At 49.4% G+C, this 22,944-nt stretch overlaps 1 protein-coding gene and 1 long non-coding RNA gene across 6 annotated transcripts in view; one reads left to right on the forward strand and one right to left on the reverse strand.

Moving 5' to 3' along the window:
- PIK3R6 (phosphoinositide-3-kinase regulatory subunit 6) overlaps nucleotides 1–19,432 on the reverse strand; it is a 39,696-nt gene extending 20,264 nt beyond the window's left edge. Inside the window, exons 1-7 of one of the 5 annotated variants that reach the window (XM_061391031.1) lie at nucleotides 19,043–19,432; nucleotides 9,139–9,222; nucleotides 8,484–8,575; nucleotides 7,714–7,782; nucleotides 6,875–7,007; nucleotides 6,661–6,730; nucleotides 5,452–5,635 (exon numbers count right to left, since the gene is read on the reverse strand). In XM_061391031.1, coding sequence (XP_061247015.1) covers nucleotides 5,452–5,635; nucleotides 6,661–6,730; nucleotides 6,875–7,007; nucleotides 7,714–7,782; nucleotides 8,484–8,575; nucleotides 9,139–9,222; nucleotides 19,043–19,055 — 645 coding nt within the window. In that variant the 5' untranslated portion in view covers nucleotides 19,056–19,432. Of the gene's footprint in view, nucleotides 1–5,451; nucleotides 5,636–6,660; nucleotides 6,731–6,874; nucleotides 7,008–7,713; nucleotides 7,783–8,483; nucleotides 8,576–9,138; nucleotides 9,223–19,042 lie in introns of those variants that run through there. The other 4 variants (XM_061391028.1, XM_061391029.1, XM_061391033.1 and 1 more) reach the window with 4 other exon arrangements.
- On the forward strand, nucleotides 15,165–18,808 carry LOC133232071 (uncharacterized). The gene is made up of 2 exons (XR_009731295.1): nucleotides 15,165–15,411; nucleotides 18,360–18,808. It is a non-coding gene; the product is annotated as an uncharacterized LOC133232071 (long non-coding RNA).
- Nucleotides 19,433–22,944: the final 3,512 nt, after the last annotated feature.

Below are 22,944 nucleotides of genomic sequence, written 5' to 3' on the forward strand. Positions count from 1 at the left end.
TAGTAAACAAAACATAAAAATCCCTGTCTTGGGGACTTCCCTGGTGGTCCAGTGGCTAAGACTCCAAGCTCTCAATACAGCAGGCCTAGGTTCGATCCCTGGTCTGAGAACTAGATCCCGTTTGTGGCAACTAAGACCCGGTACAGCCAAACAAATATTTTAAAAATTCCTGTCTCCATGTAGCTTATACTGAAAGTGAAAGCTTATAGCGAAAGTGTTAGTCTCTCGGTCGTGTCCAGCTCTTTGTGACCCCGTGGACTGTGTAGCCTGCCAGGCTCCTCTGTCTATGGAATTCTCCAGGCAAGACTGGAGTGGGCTGCCATTTCCTTTTCTAGGGGATCCTCTCAACCCAGGGATCGAACCTGGGTCTCCTGCATTGCAGGCTTATTCTTTACCATCTGAGCCACCTGGGAAGCCCAGCTTATATTATAGTGCATCTCTTCGTATGTGAGCATGAGTGGGGGTGGGGAAATAATAAACAAAATTAGTGAAATGTACAGTATGATAAATAACAGTAATGAGAATAAAACAGGGAGTGGATGCGAAATCTGGGGGAGGGCTGAAGTTTTAGATAGTGTGACCGGAGGAGCCTCAGTGAACGGTAACTTCTGAGTAAAGGCGTAAAGGAAGTGAAGGATCGAGCCTTGTGGATACCTGCCACGGGGCAGCCCCACCTGGACACCCGTCTCCAGCAGGCAGAACACGGTGCAGTGTGTCAGGGAGACAGACTGTCGTCCCAAGCTGACCTTCAAGCCTAGAGGCCTTGTCAGCTGACTCTGTGGACATGCGGGGAGACCAGTCTACTTCCCCCACTCCCTACCTGAGGGTTGGACCAGGCCCTTCGCAGACAGGATGTGGTCTGCTGGCCAGATATGGCCTAGCCACCAGACTGTGGTTGGCTGGGCCACCTCTCCCAGGCCCCACTTGTCCTCCAGCCAGCAGGTATGACTGGACATGGGATCCCTACAGCTTCTCCAGGAGCAGAATTCCAGGTAAGGAGGCTGGGGTCTCAGGGAGTGGGCCGTCCCAGGCCAGGCCTCAGTCTGGGTGCACCCAGAATGGGTGGGGGGTCTCAGGGGGCCCTTGAGGACCCCTTAACTCCAAGCTTCTCAGGGTCTCTAACTTCAGATTGATGATGCAGTCCCTATGTCTCTTCTGGCACTTCTTTGGCCCCTCCCCCCATTCTCTATTCCTTAAAATGGACACTCAGATAAAGTGAGGGAGAGGGCATAACAGGCTGACTGTGCTTAAAAAAAACACAGCTTTCATTTTCAGCATTTTTTTTTTCTGTAGCAAAATAGTGCAGGCACCCGTTAATTCCAGCTCTGAACCCCACTCCATTCTTGACCGGGCACCTCCCAATCCTTCCCCATCTCGATGCCCTCAGACTCTGCCCAGCCTCACTCCTAAGCCAATTATCCCTGAGCCCCAGGCGCATCTGATTCAGTCATGGAGTGAGGCCTGAGATGCTCTATTGATTGCATCACTGAGAAACAAAAGCCAATGTTCTTATGTTCGGGAACCATTGGCTGAAACAACATGCCTTGGTCAGGCAGGATGAGACCTGCTTGCCTAAGTGGTCTCACAGCAGGAGGTCCCAATAAAACTAACCGGGAGAATTCAGGAGAGGCCAAAACAGGGTGGAGACAACCAACCTCCCAGAATCCTCTGCACTGGGGTCCATCTTGGCTGAGAGATGCGTGTGCCACCAGGAAGGACCCTGAGTCAGACTATGGGCCAATCAAGCTGACTGGCTAGAAACAACCCCAAAACTAACCCCCTCACCACAAAATCTTAGACTGCGAGCCACATGGCAGAGCAGTCCTCCTGGGTTCCCTTACCCTACTGCTCTCTACCTGGTGCCTTCCCAATAGTCTCTTGCTTGGTAAGCTTGTGTGTCTCCTTGGACTACTCATTTCCCAGCGTTGGACAAGAGTCCACTCTTGGACCCTGGAAGGGATCCCGCTTCCTGCAACACTGACGTATCTGACATTGTTGTGTCAAAATGGCGACTTGACCACGGCCTGTTTGGTGACCAGAAACCATCTGCAGAGCCGCAGGTGGCCGCACGGGGACTGCCGGGTCAGCTGATGAACTCTGGTCAGGAAGGCTGGTCAGTGTTCCCCTCCCCTCTCCCCGAGAGCCATGGCCGAGTGCAGGGAGACAGGACAGCAGCCCACAGTAGGGCCCTTCGGTGTCTGTGCTAAAACCAGCCTGGGGAGACTTTCTTGGTGGTCTAGTGGCTAAAAGCAGGGGGTCTGGGCTCAATTTCTGGCCAGGGAAGTAGATCCCACATGCCACAACTAAAATCCAGCATAGCTAAATAAATAAATCTGGGGCTTAGGTACAAGTTGGGGGTGCATTCCTCCATCATGTGGCTGTGTGCAGTGAATCCCCAAAAGGACTGTTACAGAAAGAGAGACGTCCAGATGGTGAGGTGGGAGGAGTGAGTCGAGAGCCCTCAGCGGGTCCAAGCAGTGGGCAACCACAAAGGAATGGTGTGGATGGTGCTTTTAGAGAAAAGGTGACAGAAAGCAGCCGACACAGTTTAAGGTTTATTTCAAATCCTGAAAGGTGATGCTGTGAAAGTGCTGCACTCAATATGCCAGCAAATTTGAAAAACCCAGCAGTGGCCACAGGACTGGCAAAGGTCAGTTTTCATTCCAATCCCAAGGAAAGGCATTGCCAAAGAAAGTTCAAACGACTGCACAACTGAACTCATCTCACATGCTAGCGTAGTAATGCTCAAAATTCTCCAAGCCAGGTTTCAACAGTAGGTGAACTGAGAACTTCCAGACGTTCAAGCTGGATTTAGAAAAGGCAGAGGAACCAGAGATCAAATTGCCAACATTCGTTGGATCATAGAAAAAGAAAGAGAATTCCAGAAAAACATCTACTTCTCCTTCATTGACTATGCTAAAGCCTTTGACTGTGTGGATCACAACAAACTGTGGAAAATTCTGAAAGAGATGGGAATACCAGACCACCTGACCTGCCTCCTGAGAAATCTGTATGCAGGTCAAGAAGCAACAGTTAGAACTGGACATGGAACAACAGACTGGTTCCAAATTGGGAAAGGAGTACATCAAGGCTGTATATTGTCACCCTGCTTATTTAACTTATATGCAAAGTACATCATGAGAAATGCCAAGCTGGATGAAGCACAAGCTGAAATCAAGTTTGCCAGGAGAAATATAAATAACCTCAGATATGCAGATGATACCACCCTTATGGCAGAAAGTGAAGAGGAACTAAAGAGCCTCTTGATGGGCATGAAAGAGGAGAGTGAAAAAGTTGGCTTAAAGCTCAACATTCAGAAAACTAAGATCATGGCATCTGGTCCCATTACTTCATGGAAAATAGATGGGGAAACAGTGGAAACAGTGACAGACTTTATTTGTGGGGGGGCTCCAAAATCACTGCAGATGGTGACTGCAGCTACTACATTAAAAGACACTTGCTCCTTGGAAGAAAAGCTATGACCAACCAAGACAGCATACTAAAAAGCAGAGACGTTACTTTACCAACAAAGGTCTGTCTAGTCAAAGCTATGGTTTTTTCCAGTAATCATGTATGGATGTGAGAGTTGAACCATAAAGAAAGCTGAGTGCTGAAGAATGGATACTTTTGAACTGTGGTGTTGGAGAAGACTCTTGAGAGTCCCTTGGACTGCAAGATCAAACCAGTCAATATTGAAGCAAATCAACACTGATTATTCATTGGAAGGACTGATGTTGAAGCTGAAGCTCCAATACTTTGGCCACCTGATGTGAAGAACTGACTCCTTGGAACAGACCCTGATACTGGGAAAGACTGAAGGCAGGAGGAAAAGGGGACAACAGAGGATGAGATGATTGGATGGCATCACTGACTCAATGGACATGAGTTTGAGCAAGCTCCGGGAGTTGGTGATGGACAGGGAAGCCTGGTGTGCTGCAGTCCATGGGTTTGCAAAGAGTCAGACATGACTGAGCGACTGAACTAAACAGCGGTACACAAAAGACACGCATCAAAGCCCAAGATGTAGGGCTCAGGATACGGAGAATGGAACACAAGAGGAGGAAGAGTAATGCCTCCAGTGTGTTTTGATGGGCAAAGAAAGAACAGACACCCACTTCCTGGGGCAGGACAAGCAGAGGATCGTGGACTCCCCAAGGGCAACCCCTCTTCTGGAGCCAGCCCCTCCTGCAGCGGCAGCACTGCACCACAGAGCCACCCGCCAATCCACCTTCCCCAGGGCCAGCACCTTGCCCCACCCTGTGCAGACTCCGACTGGCCCTTCTGGCATCCTCCCTTGCCCAAGAAATCCAGCACCTGGGGCCACCCCGGCCAGAGAATGTCTATCTGCTGCGGTCTTGGCTGTGGATAGGGGCTGAGGCTGAGACAGAGAGAAAAGCTAGTGAACAGTGAAAGTAAAAGTGGCTCAGTCGATTCTGACTCTTTGTGACTCCATGGAATTCTCCAGGCCAGAATACTGGAGTAGGTAGCCTGTCCCTCCTCCAGGGGATCTTCCCGACCCAGGGATTGAACCCAGGTCTCCCCCATTGCAGGTGGATTCTCTACCAACTGAGCCACAAGGGAAGCCCAAGGGAACTGGGGTCTCCTGCATTGCAGGTGGATTCTTTACCAACTGAGCTGTCAGAGAGGCAGAGTCAGAAAGGAAAGCTAGGAAACAAACTAAATGCCCACAAGAGGAACGAGGGACTAGTTAAACCAGTTAAAGGAATGACAGCATGTTCACGAGAGAGAATTCTCTGCCCCGTTAGAAGCACAGCTTTCCAAGGAAAACATTTCCATATGGCATATTTCAGTGATGGGGCAGGGGTGGGGCTGGAAGGCAACCAAACACAGGCTTAAAGTCAGATAGACCCGGGTTCACATCCAGGCAGAGCCACTTCTTATCTGTGTCACCGCAGGGAGGTGATCGGCTTCTCTGTGCCTTTGTTTTGATAAGTACATCTGTTTCACAGTGTAGTGGTGTTTTAAGGTGACACATGTAAAATGTCTACATGGTACCTGGAACCCAAGACATGCTCAAAAAACTGGTTCTGGGATTCCCTTGGTGGGCCAGTGGCTAAGACTCTTTTGCTCCCAAAGCAGGGAGCCTGGGTTCCATCCCTGGTCAGGGAACTAGATCCCACATGCCCCGACTAAAAGATCCCGTGTGCTGCAGCTGAGACCCAATGCAGCCAAATAAATAAATATTTTTTGAAAACAAAAACAGTGGTTTTTATGATGGCCACCATCATTATTATTCATGAAATATACCAAATGTTAATTGCTAACATGACTGAGTAGAGGGGTGTGAGTGATTTTTATTTTCTTTCTTGGCTCATCTGCATTTTTTTCCCCAATTTTCCTTAGTGAATGTGTATTTATATTTGGCTTAAGGGGGAAAAGGTGGTATGGACAGAGGAGAACGGATGTGGGTGAACAGGGCAGTGACCTTACCAGCAGCTTCCTTTGCAGCGCGCCTGCATGGCAGGCCTCCCCCAGCGCTGCCTGCAGGGCGTGGGAGACCACGTGGCGCATGCAGGCCTCCGGCGTCTGCTGCCCGCTGGCCGCCTCGATCTCCAGCAGCAGGGCACTGCACACGGAGGGAGACACCAGCTCAGGATCCACGAAGAGGAACACTCTGAGGGCAGAGGTGGGGGCGCCGGGGGCTGATGAGGATGACCGTGGGGAGGAGGGCCACTGGAGGGGCACCCTCAGAGCCTTGCAGACTCCTCCCAAGTTGTTTACTTCCTCCAAAAACAGGAGCTTCGAGTTCAAAAGTCTAGGGAGGGATAACACTAGGGAGCGGTGGGGACTGTGGCAAAGAAGAGCAGGCACAGTCCTTTGGGGGGGCACCTGGTCCTTCTGGGGACCCTCTAGTCTCCTGTCTAGGGAAATTCCAACTGAAATGTCACTCTCCGCCTCAGCGTTGTGCCCCAGTGACCCCGCTATCCTCCAGGAGGGACTGTATATCCTTCTCACTGAAACTGGAACTCCAAACCTTAAGTGAGCCCCATCTCTCATCGCCTTCATCATACCAGAAAACCAGCCTCACCCACCCTTTCCTCCATACCCAACTGCCACCCAGGCTCTCTGATGCCAGGTCCTCTGGGTCCCTTCCACTCCCCGCACTTCCATGAACACTGAGCCCCAGGCTGCCCCTTTTAGTACCAGGTTAGCAGAGCTACCTGCGGGGAGGAGGCTCTGCACTCCCTGCCCCACCCCCAACCCCACCAGCTGCTCTCTCCAGCACAAGCAACGATGTGTCCTCAATCTTATCAAAAGGGGCTGCACTCACAGCCCAGACCTCATGGTGTGATTGTGGCCTGAACTACTTAAATCCTGGAGCCACTCCCGGCTGCCTGAAGCTACATCACAGCCAAGGGCAGGCTGAAGGCGGAGCCATGGAACCGCAGCGTGGCCCAGGGCTCACATCCACGTTCTGCATATGAGTGGAGCAGCTCTGAATCCAGGCCAAGAAGAAAGACCTGACTGCTCTTCGGGACCTCCAAGGAAGGACACACCCCATTCCCCCTGGAGGACGTCCCTTCCCCCCTGGAGGACATCCCCCACGGCTGGACAAATGAGCAGCTCTGCTGGGGCTCCTCTCCGTCCAGCCTCCTGGCTCATCCTCCCGGTGGCAGCACACTGGCTGGGGTCACTCACCTCTCCCTGTAGGGGTACAGCTCGCTCGTCAGGTTCTGCTCGGCAATGACCAGCCTCTGGTACAGCGTCCCTGCAGAGCAACTGCTTCAGCCTAAACCAGTCCCTGAGTCTCTGGCCCCTGTTCCCCACTTTCCCAGAAGCTGCTGGAGCTTTCGAGCTGCCTGGAATCGTGAGAGGAAGGCGAGACCTCAGGTGGAGCTGGGGGTGCTCTCACCTGGGACCGCCGTCTCCGTTTTCAGCCTGATGGCACAGTCCAGGGCAATCGTGCAGTAGGGGGCGGGCAGGGTCAGCAACCTCGTGCAAAAGGCATATGTTCTCCGGTGGAGCTCTTCTGTGATGCCTGTAGCCTGGGTGAGAGGGAGCGGTCAGGGTGCCCAGAGCCCTGGTCACAAAGGGCCCTGGCTGGGGTGGGCTGATGGGATGGGAGAAGAGCCAGAGACCTGGGCTCACACTTCCCTCTCAAGTCTACACCTTTAGCTTCTTCTCCCATCATCTCTAAGACTCCTCCCCTCTTGACACCCCATTCAGGTTTCCCGGTGGCACTAGTGATAAAGAATCCGCCTGCCGATGCAGGAGATGCAAAAGACATGGGTTCAATCCTTGGGTTGGGAAGATCCCCTGGGGAGGGCATGACAATCCACGCAGGTATTCTTGCCTGGAGAATCCCATGGACAGAGGAGCCTGGTGGGCTACAGTCCATAGGGTTGCAAAGAGTCAGACACGACTGAAGCGACTTAGTATGCACTCATGCAAGACACTCCATTCACGTTTATCAAGATGGGAATTCATCCCCATCCTGTTCCTCCGGCAAATCAACTCTCCTCCCAACCGTTCTGCTCTGTTGGGCTTGCACCTTTACCCCCTGCCCCCCACCTCCCCAGTTTCATCTCTTCATGTTTCAGGGCAAGGCAGGGCTAAGGGAGGAAGTCAGGTAGGGGCAGGCAGTACTAGAGTTCTTCCAGGCTTGCCAGGCAGAGACCTGGTGTTTCCTGGGTGTCCAGCCCAGTCACTTGCGGGTCACCAGGACCACCCAGACCCTCAGCCCCAGCTCACCTTAGTGAGCACGTACATTAGAGTGTGCAGCAAAGGAATGATGATGTGGCGGGCGTCCTCACTTTCTGCCTGGAAGACAGGAGAGAGCACAGGGCATGGAGGGGGCTGGAGGCTGGCAGGGGGACTTGCTTCATCCCAGTGGGAGATGGGGTGGAAGGCAGTGTCCCACCAGGCCAAGGGGTGTGGAAAAGGGGCCAGAGCCTGCCCTGGCAGAAGAAGAGCAGTGGGGGTGGGGAGGGCACACAGGTGCGGGAGCCCAGGTGTGGGGGAAGGGGAACAGGGACCTCCATGGGGGAGGGGCAGCAGCTGGCAGCAAAGGGCAGGTGAGTCCCCAGCCTGGAGGCCCCTTTGAGTGCAGCTTTCCCAGGCGTAGAGCACTGGGTGGTGAGAAGGATGATTATAACTTTGACAATTCTTAGTAGTTATACATTTATGTTTATAGGAGCTTTTTGTTTCTGTCGAGTGACATGGGTTTTCCATTTATGGTGGTGTTTTAGAGATTCTTTCTGAAAGATGTTAACTCAAGTCAAACAGTGGGAATCAATGTGCAGATACTATTGCTCATGGGAAAGTACAGGAGAGGGAGAAATACGGTAGAAACCAAAAGACCAGAGTGCAGGGAACGTGGGGCTGATGAGCAGACATGGTCCTTCTTGCTCTCATCCCCTCCTGGAAGCCCGAAAACCTACATTCTCCAGCTCTCCAAGCAAGAACCCACCCTCTCTCTGAGTGAGAACCCACCTTCCCCAACTCTCTGAGCGAGAACCCACCTTCTCCAGCTCTCTGAGCAGGATGCGGACCAGCATCGGGCTCTTCCCAGGATCCCGCTCAACCTTCTTGTGGAGGGACCACCTCCACATGCCTGGGCCGGGAGAGGGTGGGAGCAGTGCTGAGCAGGACCCTGAGACTTGGAGCCCCAGAGCCCCAGGTCTGACCCTGCCCCCCACCGCCTTGGGCGCCGGGCTCTGAGCCCATGGCTGGGCTTCTCATACATGGGGGAGCTCTGATCTTCACCCCAGTGGGCGGTGAATTCCCAGGGCAGAAAGGACAGAGGTGCTAGTGGGGACAGGTGTGTGCACGTGGCTTCTGGAGCTCAGCCACGTGCCAGGGAGTCCTTGGGGCCTGCAGTGCCAGGGGAATCTTATTTACAAGGGGAGTTGGAGAAGGTGGTTAAGAAAGAGGATGGCAGACCCCTCATGGGCTCTGCCACGGTCTCTGGGAGGGTGAGCCAGTGGGCAGAGAAGGCATCTGGGTCCTTCAGGCCCCAAGGACTTCCAGCAGGATGGAGGCTTGGCTGGAAGTCCCCCTCATCCTGTGAGCTCCGGGTCGGGGCGCTTTCCTGAGAATGCATGGGCAGAGCTGGCTGGGGTGGTGACAGGGTAGTGGGGGAGCCAACAGAGCTCACGGAGGACTGCTGGTTCTTACCTCGGTTGCTCTGCAGGGCAGGGGCCTGGGCGCTGAGCTCTCGGAGCACAGCCTGCACGCTCCGCTGGAGATCCAGCTCCACATCTGGGGTTGGGGGTAGAGGGGGTGGGGGTGGGGAGGTTTTCAGGCTGGGAGCTCTGAGGCTCAGCTGCCCCAGCCTTATCCTCCCCCACAACCTCCTCTTTCCCTGAGAATGTCCTTAGCCTCTTCTTCAAGCCTCAAAAGGAGCCCAGAAGCAATCAACTTAGAGCTGGCAGCCTGCATCCTGGCCAGGGCTGGGAAACAGCCTTTTGATCAGCATGTTTGTGTTCTTTGTACAACCAGAGTATCTCAGGGTGAGGTATATATACTGCCAAAGATATGTGGGACAATCCCACTTGTTTCTTTTTGGTCGCACCATGAGGCATGGGGGATCTTAGTTCCCTTACCAGGGATCAAACCCTGTCCCCTGCAGTGGAAGCGCAGAGCCTTAACCACTGGACTGCCAGGGAAGTCCCATGAGACACTTTTCAGTGGTACACAGGTGATCCCCAAATCTGAGAAACTGTGCGCTAATTTTAATATATAGAAAAAATATGTAACTAGTTCCTCAACTAGTATGAAGAGGCTAAAATTTCAAGTCAACTTAAAGAAATACACCCCACTCCAGTACTCTTGCCTGGAAAATCCCATGGGCGGAGGAGCCTGATAGGCTGCTGTCCATGGAGTCGCTCGGAGTTGGACACGACTGAGCGACTTCACTTTCACTTTCATGCATTGGAGAAGGACATGGCAACTCACTCCAGTGTTCTTGCCTGGAGAATCCCAGGGACAGGGGAGCCTGGTGGGCTGCCGTCTCTGGGGTTGCACAGAGTCGGACACGACTGAAGTGACTTAGCAGTAGCAGTAAAGAAATACATGAGATAAATGGCAGGAGGTGACAACGACTCCCTCCCTGACCAAACTTGGGATCCTCGAAGCCTTGTTCTCTGCTAGGCTCTCAGCACAGCCCCTGTCCTGTCCCTGGCCTCCCAGCCCAGTTTTAGAATGAGTCCTTCTGCCAGTCATTCGAGAAGCCCCGGCTCAATTATCAAATTCTCTATTCCCCACCTTTGATGGGTAACTCCTCAACCTGCCTCCAGCAAGAGTCCTGTTAGGACCATCTATCGAGAATCCCCCAGCCCTGAGGTCCTTTGTTAGTAAATAGTTTTCCACCCACCAACCTCTCCCTCTGTTTGTTGACTGCAAATCCCCTTAGGTCTTTGCCTTATTTAGAGCTGAGCCTCATCCCCCTTCTCTATTGCAATCATCTTGAATAAAGTCTTCCTTAGGGCTTTTTTTTTATACATATATAATTTTACTTTTTTATTAATTTTTGGCTGTGCTGGGCCTTCCTTGTTGCTGTGGGCTTTTCTCCAGTTGTGGCGACCAGGGGGCTAGTCTCTGGTTGCAGAGCACGGCCTCTAGGGTGTGCGGCTTCAGTACTTGGCGGCGTGCAGGCTCGGGAGCTGCGGACTCAAGGGCTCCAGAGCGCAGGCTCAGTAGTTGTGACACTCAGGCGTGGTTGCTCCTTGGCACGTGGGATCTTCCCGGACCAGAAATTGAACCCCAGTCTCCTGCACTGGCAGGTGGATTCTTTGCCACTGAGCCACCAGGGAAGCCCGTTAGGATTTTAACAAGTGTCAAGAATTTTTTTTTTTTCCCTGTAACAGCAGTGTGCTGACATGGCAAAACTCTGGAGATGGTAACTGACATTTGGAAAGTGTGGTAGCTGCGAAAATGCACCTAACTCATCTCCCACTACAAGGAGTTTAAGGGATCCAGGAGCTTGGGGCTGTCGGGCTGTGAAATCCATCACTTTCCAGCCAATACAGACAGCAGCAGGGATTCTAAAGCCAGCTCATCCTCAGGAACCTTTGTGGACGGTTGACTCTGGTTCAGGGGTTCCCCAGCCTGTGGTCAGTCTAGCACATTTCCACCCAGCCCTTCTTCCCTTTCTCCTTCTTTCAGTGTTGGGCTTGCCCCACAGTCTGAGCGCTCACTCCTCCAGCCCTCACCGGCTCCCTGTCCGTTTTCTGTCCCACAGGTGTTTCCCCACATGAAGCCTTGCATGTTCAATCTTGTCTCCACTGTCTGCTTCTTGGAGGATCGGGACCAACACAGGAAGTACGGCAGACACCCCTGTGCCATCAATTCCCCTTTAAAATCAGCTCCAACCAAGGGGAGTGCTGTCTCAGGTTGTCAGTGCAGTCTCCGGTTGTCAGTACAAACCACACACCGCCACAGGTTCCGCTTTTGCCTGAGCTGTCAGGAAACTTACAGCCACATGGAGGCCCTGCCTCAAAACCCTGCTCATCTCAAGAGATGGAGATTTCTTTCCTTTACTCCTTTGGGGGTGCTCCTGCTTTACAAACATATATTTTAATCTCCTCGGGTTCCTTTGAAAGTAGGTAGGAATGGCATTGAAACATGTAAAATATCATGTATGAAACGAGATGCCAGTCCAGGTTCAATGCACGATACTGGATGCTTGGGGCTAATGCACTGGGACGACCCAGAGGGATGGTATGGGGAGGGAGGAGGGAGGAGGGTTCAGGATGGGGAGCACATGTATACCTGTGATGGATTCATTTTGATATTTGGCAAAACTAATACAATTATGTAAAGTTTAAAAATAAAATAAAATTTAAAAAAAATTAAAAAAAAATAAAAATCAAAAAAAAAAAAAGAAAGTAGGTAGGACGAAGGTGTGAAAGTGAAAGTGTTAGGTACTCAGTTGTGTCCGACTCTTGGAGACCTCATGGACTGTATGTAGCCCACCAGGCTCCTCTGTCTGTGGAATTCTCCAGGCAAGCATAGTGGAGTGGGTAGCCATGCCCTGCTTCAGGGGATCTTCCTGACCAAGGGATCAAACCCAGGTCTCCCGCATTGATGGCGGGCTTTTTGCCATCTGAGCCACCAGGGTAGTTAGAGAGGACAAATCTAAAAACCCAGCAGGTTGTAGCCCAGAAGTCAGAGTTTGTTTAGGTCAAGGCACCCCATGCTGTCACAGTCATGGACTCACTCTTCCGTGACTCTGGCGTGGACCCTTGCAAGCCTGGGGTCGCCCAGCATCTCTGATACTCTCACTTTCCTCCGGCCTCTCACTCACCCCCCTGCCCAGGGCAGGGGGTCTGAGTCTCCTTTGGGCTCAGAGCAGGAAGTGGGCAGGTGTTCCAGTCCACATTAGCCCACCCGGCCACTCTGCTGGGCAGTGCAGCATCTCCCCAAACTGGCAAGGAAATTATTTCGCCTGGCAAGAAGGCTTGTCCCAAGCAGTCCTTCCATCTACCTAGTTCCACCTGGCATGAAGATGGATGAGTTAATGCAGGATGAGTTAAGCTTCCCACGGTGGCTCAGTGGTAAAGAATCTGCCTGCAATGCAAGAGACCATGGTTTGATCCCTGGGTCGGGAAGATCCCCTGGAGAAGGTAATGGCAATCCACTCCAGTATTCTGGCCTGGGAAATTCCAAGGAGCCTGGTGGGCTACAGTCCATGGGTCGGGGCCAGTGTGGGGGGGTCCCAAAGAGTCAGACATGACTGAAGCGCTGAGCACAGGGTGTGTTATTTTAAAAATATGCCACGTTCTATCTCTTCTTTCTTCCCTCTCCCCACCACCCCAACATGGACCACACAAGAGACTTAAAACTGTGATATTAATAACTGTGTTTTCCTCACTCATTAAAAGCATAGCCAAAACTTTGTCTTTGGAGCCTTAGGTTCCCCTGCTGTTTTGCACAGGGAGTTATGTTTTTATGTTTCAAAGAAAAATAGAGAAGTTTAAAAAAAGAAAAAACAAACTCTGCCAGTAGCCCCGGGAGAAAACCCCTAAATAAACCCTGTTTTCGAAAGTCTGGGCAGCCGGAACAAACTCAGGCTTCGGTCCACATCTGGTTTGCAGACATGTCTTGTTTGGGCTTGCAGAGTGTCTTTGGGGAAAAAAATTGAACTAGCTCCCAACATTTACAAATGAGGAGATTTTGCATGAAAGCTCGAATTCCTGGCATCTCTGGAAAGTCTGTCAACACTGGGCATGCATTCTTCCCCCAGGTGCCAGTGACAGGGGCTGGGGAGCAGCTGCCCTCCTGAGAGAGGGCATGGCTCCTTCAGGGCTTCAGAGCGATCACTCTCCTTGTTTCCCTTACTTACATCCTTTCCTCGGCCCCTTGGCCTTGAGACCCCTGGCTGTCTGATCGAGACAATCACGCTGGATTGTCTCAGAGGGATGGGTTGAAGGCTGCTGCTTTTTGTTAAAAAGAAGACTGGCATATAGATGTCAACGCTACTGTCTCAATTCGACCCATCCTCTCCTTCCCCCGCTGTTGCCCACAAGTCCACTTTCTACATGTGTGTCTCTATTCCGGCCCTGCCAACAGGTTCATCAGCACCGTTCTTCTAGATTCCATATATATGCGTTAATATATGATACTTGTTTTTCTCTTTCTGACTCACTTCACTCCATATGACAGACTCTACTAGGTTCATCCACATCACTACAGATAACCCAATTTCATTTCATTTCATTAAAAAATGGCTGAGCAATATTCTACTGTATATATGTGCCACAACTGCTGTATCCATTAATCTGTTGATGGATATCTAGGTTGCGTCCCTGTCCTGGCTATTGTAAATAGTGCTGCCATGAACACTGGGGTACCTGTATCTTTTTGAATTATACACTACCGTGTTTAAAAACAGATAGCCAGTGAGAATCTACTGTATAACACAGGGAGCTCAACTTGGTACTCTGTGATGACCTAGAAGGGTGGGATGGGGGGCGGTGGAGGGGAGACTTAAAAGCAAGGGGGATGTCATGTATACTTACATCTGATTCATGCTGTACAGAAGAAACTAACTCAACACTATAAAGCAATTATTCTCCAATTTAAAAAAAAAGAGAGAGAGAAAGTGGCAATTTGAGGGTAGGAGGTCAGATTCTCCAAGACTGTGAGGGCACAAGGGTTGTGGGGACCCCAGGAAGGAGGAAAACCAGGGCTGGCTGGGACAAAGCTGATGGGTGGTGGCAGAGATCTCAGATGGGGGGAGCTAAGCACTAAACTCTGTGCACCTGAGTGCCACTGGTGTGGTCTCCTGGGCCACCTTGGCCAGGGTGCAGGAATGTCCCCAGAGGAGCCCCTTGTCTCCTGATGGACCACACAAGCCTGACCAGACTGTTCTGGGGGCTGCAGCCACCGTGGACTGAAGACATTCAGATGTTTCCATCATCCAGACTTTGTGACCTCTGGGCTTCTCACAGGATACCAAAGAGCTGGGGGTGGTGCCCCGAGTGAATGACACAGGAATCTGTCCTGACCTCGGAAAACTAGAGCTGGAAGCTGGACTGCAGTTGATTAAGCCCACAAAAGTATTTCTCATGCCTCAAATATCTCAGGGTCATCATTCTTCTTTATCTTTTTTTGGCCCTGCTGCTGCTAAGTCGCTTCAGTCGTATCTGACTCTGTGCGACCCCATAGATGGCAGCCCACCAGGCTCCGCCATCCCTGGGATTCTCCAGGCAAGAACACTGGAGTGGGTTGCCATTTCCTTCTCCAATGCATGAAAGTGAAAAGTGAAAGTGAAAATGAAGTCGTGTCCGACTCTAGCGACCCCATGGACTGCAGCCTACCAGGCTCCTCCATCCATGGGACTTTCCAGGCAAGAGTACTGGAGTCGGGTACCATTGCCTTCTCGGTTTTTGGCCCTACCACACAGTATATGGGATCTTAGTCCCCTAATCAGGGATTGAACCCATCTCCCCTGAATCTCTGCATTGGAAGCACAGAGTCTTAACCACTAGACCACCATGGGACTCCCTCTGACATCATTCTTGATCCGGGACAGCCACTAAATAAACAACATTCCTTATCCTCCCCTCCACTCAGGAGTAGGATATAACTATCAGGTATCCAGATTACTATTCATACCTAACATTTAAATAGCACGTGAAAGGTAGACACATAGAAAGTCTTGTGTAGGTGTAGCAAGACAATGGTACATGTTAAACCAATTTGATTTTTGTCATGGCTAGATGAGAAGACTACATTTCCCAGACCCCCTTGTGGTGGCTCAATGGGGGTCATGTGACTGAGTTCTGGCCAATGGCATGCGGTGGAAGTGGTATGTAGCATTTTCAGGTGTGGCCATAAAACCCTCTGTCCTGTCCTCCATGAGCTTGGAAGAAATGATGATGGTCCCTAAGAGGAAAGAAATCTCAGTCCCTGAAAGACTGTAGCCCGTATTGAGGAGCCACCTGGGTAAGAAATAAGCATTTCTTGTGTTGATCCACGGACACTGAGGTCATTTATTATAGCAGCTACTGTTCTCTGACTCGGGGACATACAAAATGTTCTCTGGTGTGTTGGGTTCATTGGGTTCTGGGCAGAGCCCTGTGAGTTCGGCAGAATAAATACTGTTCTCCCTGTTTTGCGCAATCTAGAGGGACAGACCTGACCCTTGCCTCTGTCACCTCTCCAACCACAGAAGGTCAGACCCAGACGGGCCCTGGAGCTGACTCTTTTCCCATTTCACAGATGAGGAAATGAGGCTCAGAGGGGAGAGGTGATTTTTGCAAGGTCACAGAGCTGCTGGAGCAGAGCTTTCTCTTTGCCAATTGCTCTTCCTTTAAAGCTGTCATCTTATGTGCGACCATTCACCTCTTCACTGGGGAAAAGAAGAGGGTGTACCCGGGTGAAACCGTGGGCATGTGTCTACCTATGTGTGCCTGGGGCTTGAATGCACAAATAAACCCCCCTGATGAAGTTGCCTGAAAAAAATTTCCCATAGGATCTCCCTGGTGGTCCAGTGGTTAAGAATCCATGCTTCTACTGCAGGGGGCTTGGCCCTTGGTCGACTCTTGGGTTTGACCCTTGGTTGGGGAACTAAGATCCCGAGTACCATGCAGCATGGCCAAAAAGTTAAAAAAAGAAAAAAGAAAAGAAGGTGGAGAGACGAACCACACACATGCATACACACCGGTTCCCAGCTCTCCAACCAGCGTAGATGTTATCACAGCTAAAGAGACAATAGGGAGGAAGGAAAGGAGAAGAAAAGCTGACAGGGTCCTGACCGCAGCGGGACCCCCTAGTCTGGGGTCTGCTCCTCAATTTCCGGCCATTCAAAGCTGACCTAGGACTTGGCAGTGCCAGCTCTCTGTTGCCCTGCAATCCTAAGACAATCAAATCTCTCCCCAACCTACTCTTGGATGTTGTCTTTTCACCTAGTTCCCAACCTTGGCTGCACATTAGAAGTACCTGGAGAGCTTTCAAAATTGCCAATGCACAGTCCACCCCAAACCAAAAAAATCAGATATCTGAGGGTGGGGACTAATAATCAATTTTTTAAAATAGCTCCCCAGGAGACTGTAATGTACAGGATTACAGAATTAACCTAATTCTAATGAGAATCGCTGTCTTAGTCTGGAGATCTGATAACTGATCTGTAAGGGAAGGAATGAAATGACAAGATGCTCAGAGTTCACAGAGGACAATCATCCCTGAATTCAGAATGAAGGTCCCGACTTCCCTGGTGGTTCAGTGATTAAGAATCTGCCTTGCAATGCAAGGGAGCTGGGTTCGATCCCTGGTCAGGGAACTAAGAACCCACATGCTGTGGGACAACCAAGCACACAAGATCCAGAGCTTGCAGGCCACAAGGAAGGATCCCACATGGTGCAACACAGAATGAAGCTCCCAGGGTCAGGATGGTCAGGGGTCAAAGCTGCCCCCCGCTGCAGGGGAAGCTCGGAGTCTTAACCACTGGACCACAGGGAAGCCCCTCAGTTGTTCACTGACATTTATGTGCTTAGCATCCAGATGCGCCACTGACTGGAGTAACACAGTTAATGCTCCTCTTCCATCCTGTGCCTGACCTCCGCCTTCCCTGCATGTGGAATAAAGGCTCAGATGGTTCTGAAAAGGTTTGCAATCTTGCCCCTGTTCTCAGGAATGACAAAACAGCAATACCTTTGGTGCCCTTGAAACACTGCTCTTTTGCCCTCAAAATAAACATCTTCCTTCTCTGGAGCCCCTCTTCTTGACCCTAGGATGAGAGGACTCTGAGGACTGTAAAAAGGTGGAGCAATATAAAAAAACAACTGTAATTTGGGACGTCAGCCAGGAGAACTGCAGTCCTAGTCGGGATGAGAAAACTCTTCCTCGCTCCCAGACAAGCATCCTAATTTGGGGATGTTTCTCTCACCCACTGAACTTTGGGAGGGTGGGGGCCATCTGTCGCATCTTTGAGAGTGGATGCTGGTGGTCCTGCCTGCCCAGGAGCCTTCTTTACTCACTGTAATCTCAGTGAGACTGGCCTTGGAGTGGCACAGAACCAAGCTGGCCAACAGGCTCTCCTCGCCCTCTGGGTGACCCTTGTGTGGATGATGGACTGGAGTGAAGAAAACCTCCCTTTTCCTATCCCGGTGGCAGATCCACTCTGTTCCTTGTCTTTACTGCTGCCTGGTGCTTCAGTCGTTCCTTCCATGCTCTGCTATATTTTTGAAAATTAAATGAATCATATGGGTTTCTATTGCTTGTATCCAAAGAAAGTTTATCAGTACACCTCTCTTCTTAAAACACAGCATGGTGGGTCTTAACTGTAATTCAAGTGAGTGCAAAGTAAGTTGAAATATTTTGAAATATTTAGGAGACTTTCACAGTGCTCCGCTACCCCTATCCTCCCAGCCCAAACCCCAGCTGGTTAAAGACAACCAGGAATACTGAGACACCAAGATTCACTGGTGAGGCTTCTTCTCATTGGGGGATTCACTGATTGAAGCTTCTTCTCATTGGGTGATTCACTGGTTGAAGCTCTTCTCATTGGGGGGGTCATGGTTTGAAGCGTCTTCTGATTGGGTAAAGCTCTCCGAGGGTAAGCAGGGTGTGGAAAGGTTACTTGTCTTGGAAATGACAACAAGCTGGTAGCTGTGCCTGCTTCAGGGTGTCCCCTACCATTCCCCGAGACAGGGATCTTCAATGACAGTAGAGTCTATGCCTGGTGGCGGGAGGAGTGGTTTCTCACTTGCTGGACGAACATTAGTTGATGTACATCTTAGTTGATGTCATCTCTGCTTGTTATCCCAGGGGCACGGAGAAGAGTCTGGGTATTGGAATTAGCCAGGCGTAGGTTCCAATCCTAGCTCTGCCACCAACCAGCTATGTAGGTTCCAGCAAATTACCTAACCTCTCTGAGCCTGTTTCTCTTTCAGTAAAATGAGGACAATTGTACTGATATCCCTACTTCGCAGAATCCTTCTGATGTTTGCATGAGGCAGCCCACAGTGAAGTCATTCACAGTCTGGACGCTGGAGCTAGATTGCTGGGTTCAAATCCTGATTGCCGTTTTTCAGTTGCTAAGTCATGTCCGACTCTTTGCAACTCCATGCACTGCAGCACGCAAGGCTTGCCTGTCCTTTACTGTCTCCCAGAATTTTCTCAAACTCATGTTCATTGAGTCAGTGATGCCACCGTCTCAAATCCTGATTGGACCACATACTATCTGTGTGTCCTCTCTCACTTTCCTCTTCTGGAAAATGAAGGCAATAATGCTGTCTGTCTCTCAACAAGTTAATATTTGTTGGGTGCTGTTTCCACTACTTGATATATTGTAAGTGCCATGGAGATTTTTGTTAAATAAATGCAAGTATTTGGCAATACATATTGGCTTTTACTGTCATTACTCCCAGTGTCCAGCTGAGTGATCTGCCAGCAGCTGGGACTCATACAAGTGCATGGATGTCCATCTCTCAACTATGTTGTCACGTTTGGGCAGCTGAGTGGGGATCTCCCAGCCGGGCTGGGTGGAGGTGGCCTTGCCAGCCCTTGGGGCTTTCTCACCTTCAAGAGGGGCCTCCTCCACCCTGCAGACCCCTCTCCCCCCTGCCATACTGACCTGAGCTCTCCATGGGAGCCTGGGGTGTGTGTAAGAGGAGGATGTGGTTGTCTCAGGCAGCAGAATGGAAAGTAAATTGGTTGTTTTTCTGCAAAGAGGTGGTTCTGCAAAATAAGAGACAGTGTAAGTGGTGAGAAAGTGCAGAAAGTCTGTGTGTGGAATGGAAAGGAGACCAGGGGACCAAGGCTTCTCCCACATGGAAGGGGCGTCTAGATTTATTTAAGAAGTGCTTCTATGATGCTTGCTACGTGCCAGGCACTCTTCTAAAAATTTAAAAACTGTCAACTCTTCACTCTCAGTGTTTTGTTTGTTTTTGGTCACACTGTTTGGCCTGTGAGACCTTAGTTCCCTGACCAGGGATCGAACCCAGGCCCCACCCACCCACCCCGGCAGTGGAAGTGCAGAGTCTTAACCACTAAACCTCCAGGGGAGTTCAAACTATCCATTCTTTAATATTAACCTGATGCTGTTGCTGTTCAGTTGCCAAGTCGTGTCCAGCTCTTTGCGACCCCATGGACCATGGCACCCAAGGCTTCCCTGTCCTTCACTATCTCCTACAGTTTGCTCAAACTCATGTCCATCAAGTCGGTGATGCCATCTAACCATCCTCATCCTCTGTCACCCCCTTCTCCTGCCCTCAATCTTTCCCAGCATCAGGGTCTTTTCCAATGAGTCAGGTAGGTACTCTTTTCTCCCCATTCTACAAATGGGGGAATTGAAGCACAGAGGTTAAATATCGATTAAGGTCAGATAGTAAGTCAAAGAATGAGCACTTGAACTCCGACCATCTGGCTTGAGAGCTCAAGCCCTCCATCATGACCACAAGCTGCCCCACTGGGACCCCAGAGTGAGGGACTCCCAGAGTTAGCTTCCCAGAGCAATATACTCCCCAAGTGAGAAGCAGAGGAACTCTGAAAGGATCGGGACAGCTAATCAAGAGAGAAAAAAGAGACAGTATTAGGAATGATGAGCATCACATAAGACATTGATTATACAAAGAAAGCCCTGAATCCTCGATATCACACAGTTTTCTTGGAAAATAAAAATAAATCAAAAGGTTCTAGAAGACTCGGAGAAACTGCTTATATTGGTAACCAGTGAGGAAACAGAGAAAGCCCTCAAAGAACTAGCTCTTAAAAAGTGATATCTGGCTCAGATGGCTCCTCTGATAAGTCATCTCAAATATGCAGAGCAAAGCAAAAAACTGTTCCAAAGCATAGAGAAAGAAGAAGAGATTCTCTGAAGAAGGCAGCCTCCCCTTGATATGAAAATCTAATGAGGATAGTTTACAAAAATAGAGGAAACACTTTGCATCCACTGGGATAGCTATTTTAAAAAATAAATACAACAGAAAATAACAAGTGTTGGCAAGGGTGTGGAGAAATGAGAACTTGGGTTCATGGCTGGCTGGAATGTAAAACTGAGCACCTGCCATGGAAAACAGTAAGGCGATTCCTCAGAAAGTTAAACAGAGATTCACTGTATGGTTTACCAGGAATTCCACTCCTAGGTAAACACCGAAAAGAATTGCAAATAGGGACTAACAGATATTTGTACACCAATGTTCATAGCACCATTATTTAAACATTGCCAAAAGGTGGAAAGACTCCCAAGTGTTCACACAAGAGGTGGTGTATGCAGAAAACTATGCAGCCTTAAAAAAGAATGAAATTCTGATACATGCTGCAATGTAGCATGGAACATCATGCTAAATGAAATAAGTCAGACACACAAGGACAAATATTATATGATTCCACTTACATGACGCATCTAAATAGGCAAATTCACAAAGACAAAATATAATGGAGGTGACTGGGGGCTGAGGGGAGGCAGGAATGGGGAGTTACTGTTTAATGGGCACAGAGTTTCTATTTGGGATGATGAAAAGCTTCTGAAAATGGATAGTAGTCATGATTGTACAATATTGTAAATGTACTTAGTGCCATGGAATTGTACACTTTAAGGTAGTTAAAATGGGTGAATTTCATGATATGTATAATTTTACCACAACAGAAAAAATATATCTGGCTCACTTATAAATACAGATGTAAAATTATAAAATAAATATCAAAGAGTTGAATTCAAAGTATTGAAATTATAATGTATTATGAATAATTTTCAGTTGAGTTAGTTCAGTTCAGTTCAATTGCTCAGTCGTGTCCAGCTCTTTGCGACCCCATGGATCGCAGCATGCCAGGCCTCCCTGTACATCACCAACTCCTGGAGTTCACTCAGACTCATGTCCATCGAGTCAGTGATGCCATCCAGCCACTAATCCTCTGTCGTCCCCTTCTCCTCCTGCCCCCAATCCCTCCCAGCATCAGAGTCTTTTCCAATGAGTCAACTCTTCGCACGAGATGGCAAAAGTACTGGAGTTTCAGCTTTAGCATCATTCCTTCCAAAGAAATCCCAGGGCTGATCTCCTTCAGAATGGACTGGTTGGATCTCCTTGAATAATTTTAGTCTAATGATAATCATGGATGTGAGAATTGGACTATAAAGAAAGCTGAGCACTGAAGAATTGATGCTTTTGAACTGTGGTGTTGGAGAAGACTCTTGAGTCCCTTGGACTGCAAGGAGATCTAACCAGTCCATCCTAAAGGAAGTCAATCCTGAATATTCATTGGAAGGACTGACGCTGAAGCTGAAACTCCAATACTTTGGCCACCTGATGCGAAGAATTGACTCCTTAGAAAAGACCCTGATTCTGGGAAAGATTGAAAGCAGGAGGAGAAGGGGACAACAGAGGATGAGATGGTTTGATGGCATCATCGACTCTATGGACATGAGTTTGAGTAAGCTCTGGGAGTTGGTGAAGGGAAGCCTGGGGTGCTGCAGTCCATGGGGTCGCAAAGAGTCGGACGTGACTTAGCAACTGAACTGAATTGAATGATAATCATCAAAATGAATGCAAAACTGTGACAAACCATTGGCAGAGATTAGAGAAATGAGTAATATCAACTATTGGGGAGGACATGAAAAATTTGTTCTGTCATATTCAGCTGGAAAGAATGGAAATTGGGGGACTTCCCTGGTGGTCTAGTGGTTGGGAATCTGCCTGCCAATGCAGGGGACATGGGTTTGATTCCTGGTCTGGGAAGAATCCACATGCCATGGGGCAACTAAACCCGTGTGCTATAACAAGAGAAGCAACTGCAATGAGAAGTCCATACACCACAGTGAAGAGTAGCCACAGCTCGAGAAAACCCTCATCAGCAATGAAGCCCCAGCACAACAAAAATAAATAAATAACAACAAACTTGAAAAAAAGCTAACCGACAAAGACCTGCTGTATAGCACAGGGAACTGAATTCAATATTATATTTTATTATTATACTATATATATGCAGTGTAATGTATATGTACTATAATATATTATTATAACCATATAATAACATATAAGGGAAAAGGATCTGAAAAAGAATAAATAAATATATGCATATATTTATTCTTGAAAGTGAAAGTGTTAGTCACTTAGTCATGTCTGACTCTTTGCGACCCCATGGACTGTAGCCCACCAGACTCCTCTGTCCATTGGATTCTCTAGGCAAGAATACTAGAGTGGGTAGCCATTCCCTTCCCCAGGGGATCTTTTCGGGACCCAGGGATTGAGTCCAGTTCTCCTACATGGCAGGCGGATTCTTGACCATCTGAGCCACCAGGGAAGCCCTATATATTTATTCATATATATATATATACACACACACACACACACACACACATAAACTGAATTGCTATGCTGTACACCTGAAACTTACACGACATTGTAAATCAGCTCTACTTGTAAAGCTGTGGATGATCTGGGTTGATTTTTAACATTTATGTATTTATTTGGTTATGTGCGTCTTTGCTGACGCTCAGGCTTTCTCTAGTTGTGGCAAGCAGTGACTACTCTTGGTTGT

This window comes from Bos javanicus, chromosome 19 (assembly GCF_032452875.1).
Source record: "Bos javanicus breed banteng chromosome 19, ARS-OSU_banteng_1.0, whole genome shotgun sequence".
In the NCBI taxonomy this organism is placed as follows: Eukaryota; Metazoa; Chordata; class Mammalia; order Artiodactyla; family Bovidae; genus Bos; species Bos javanicus.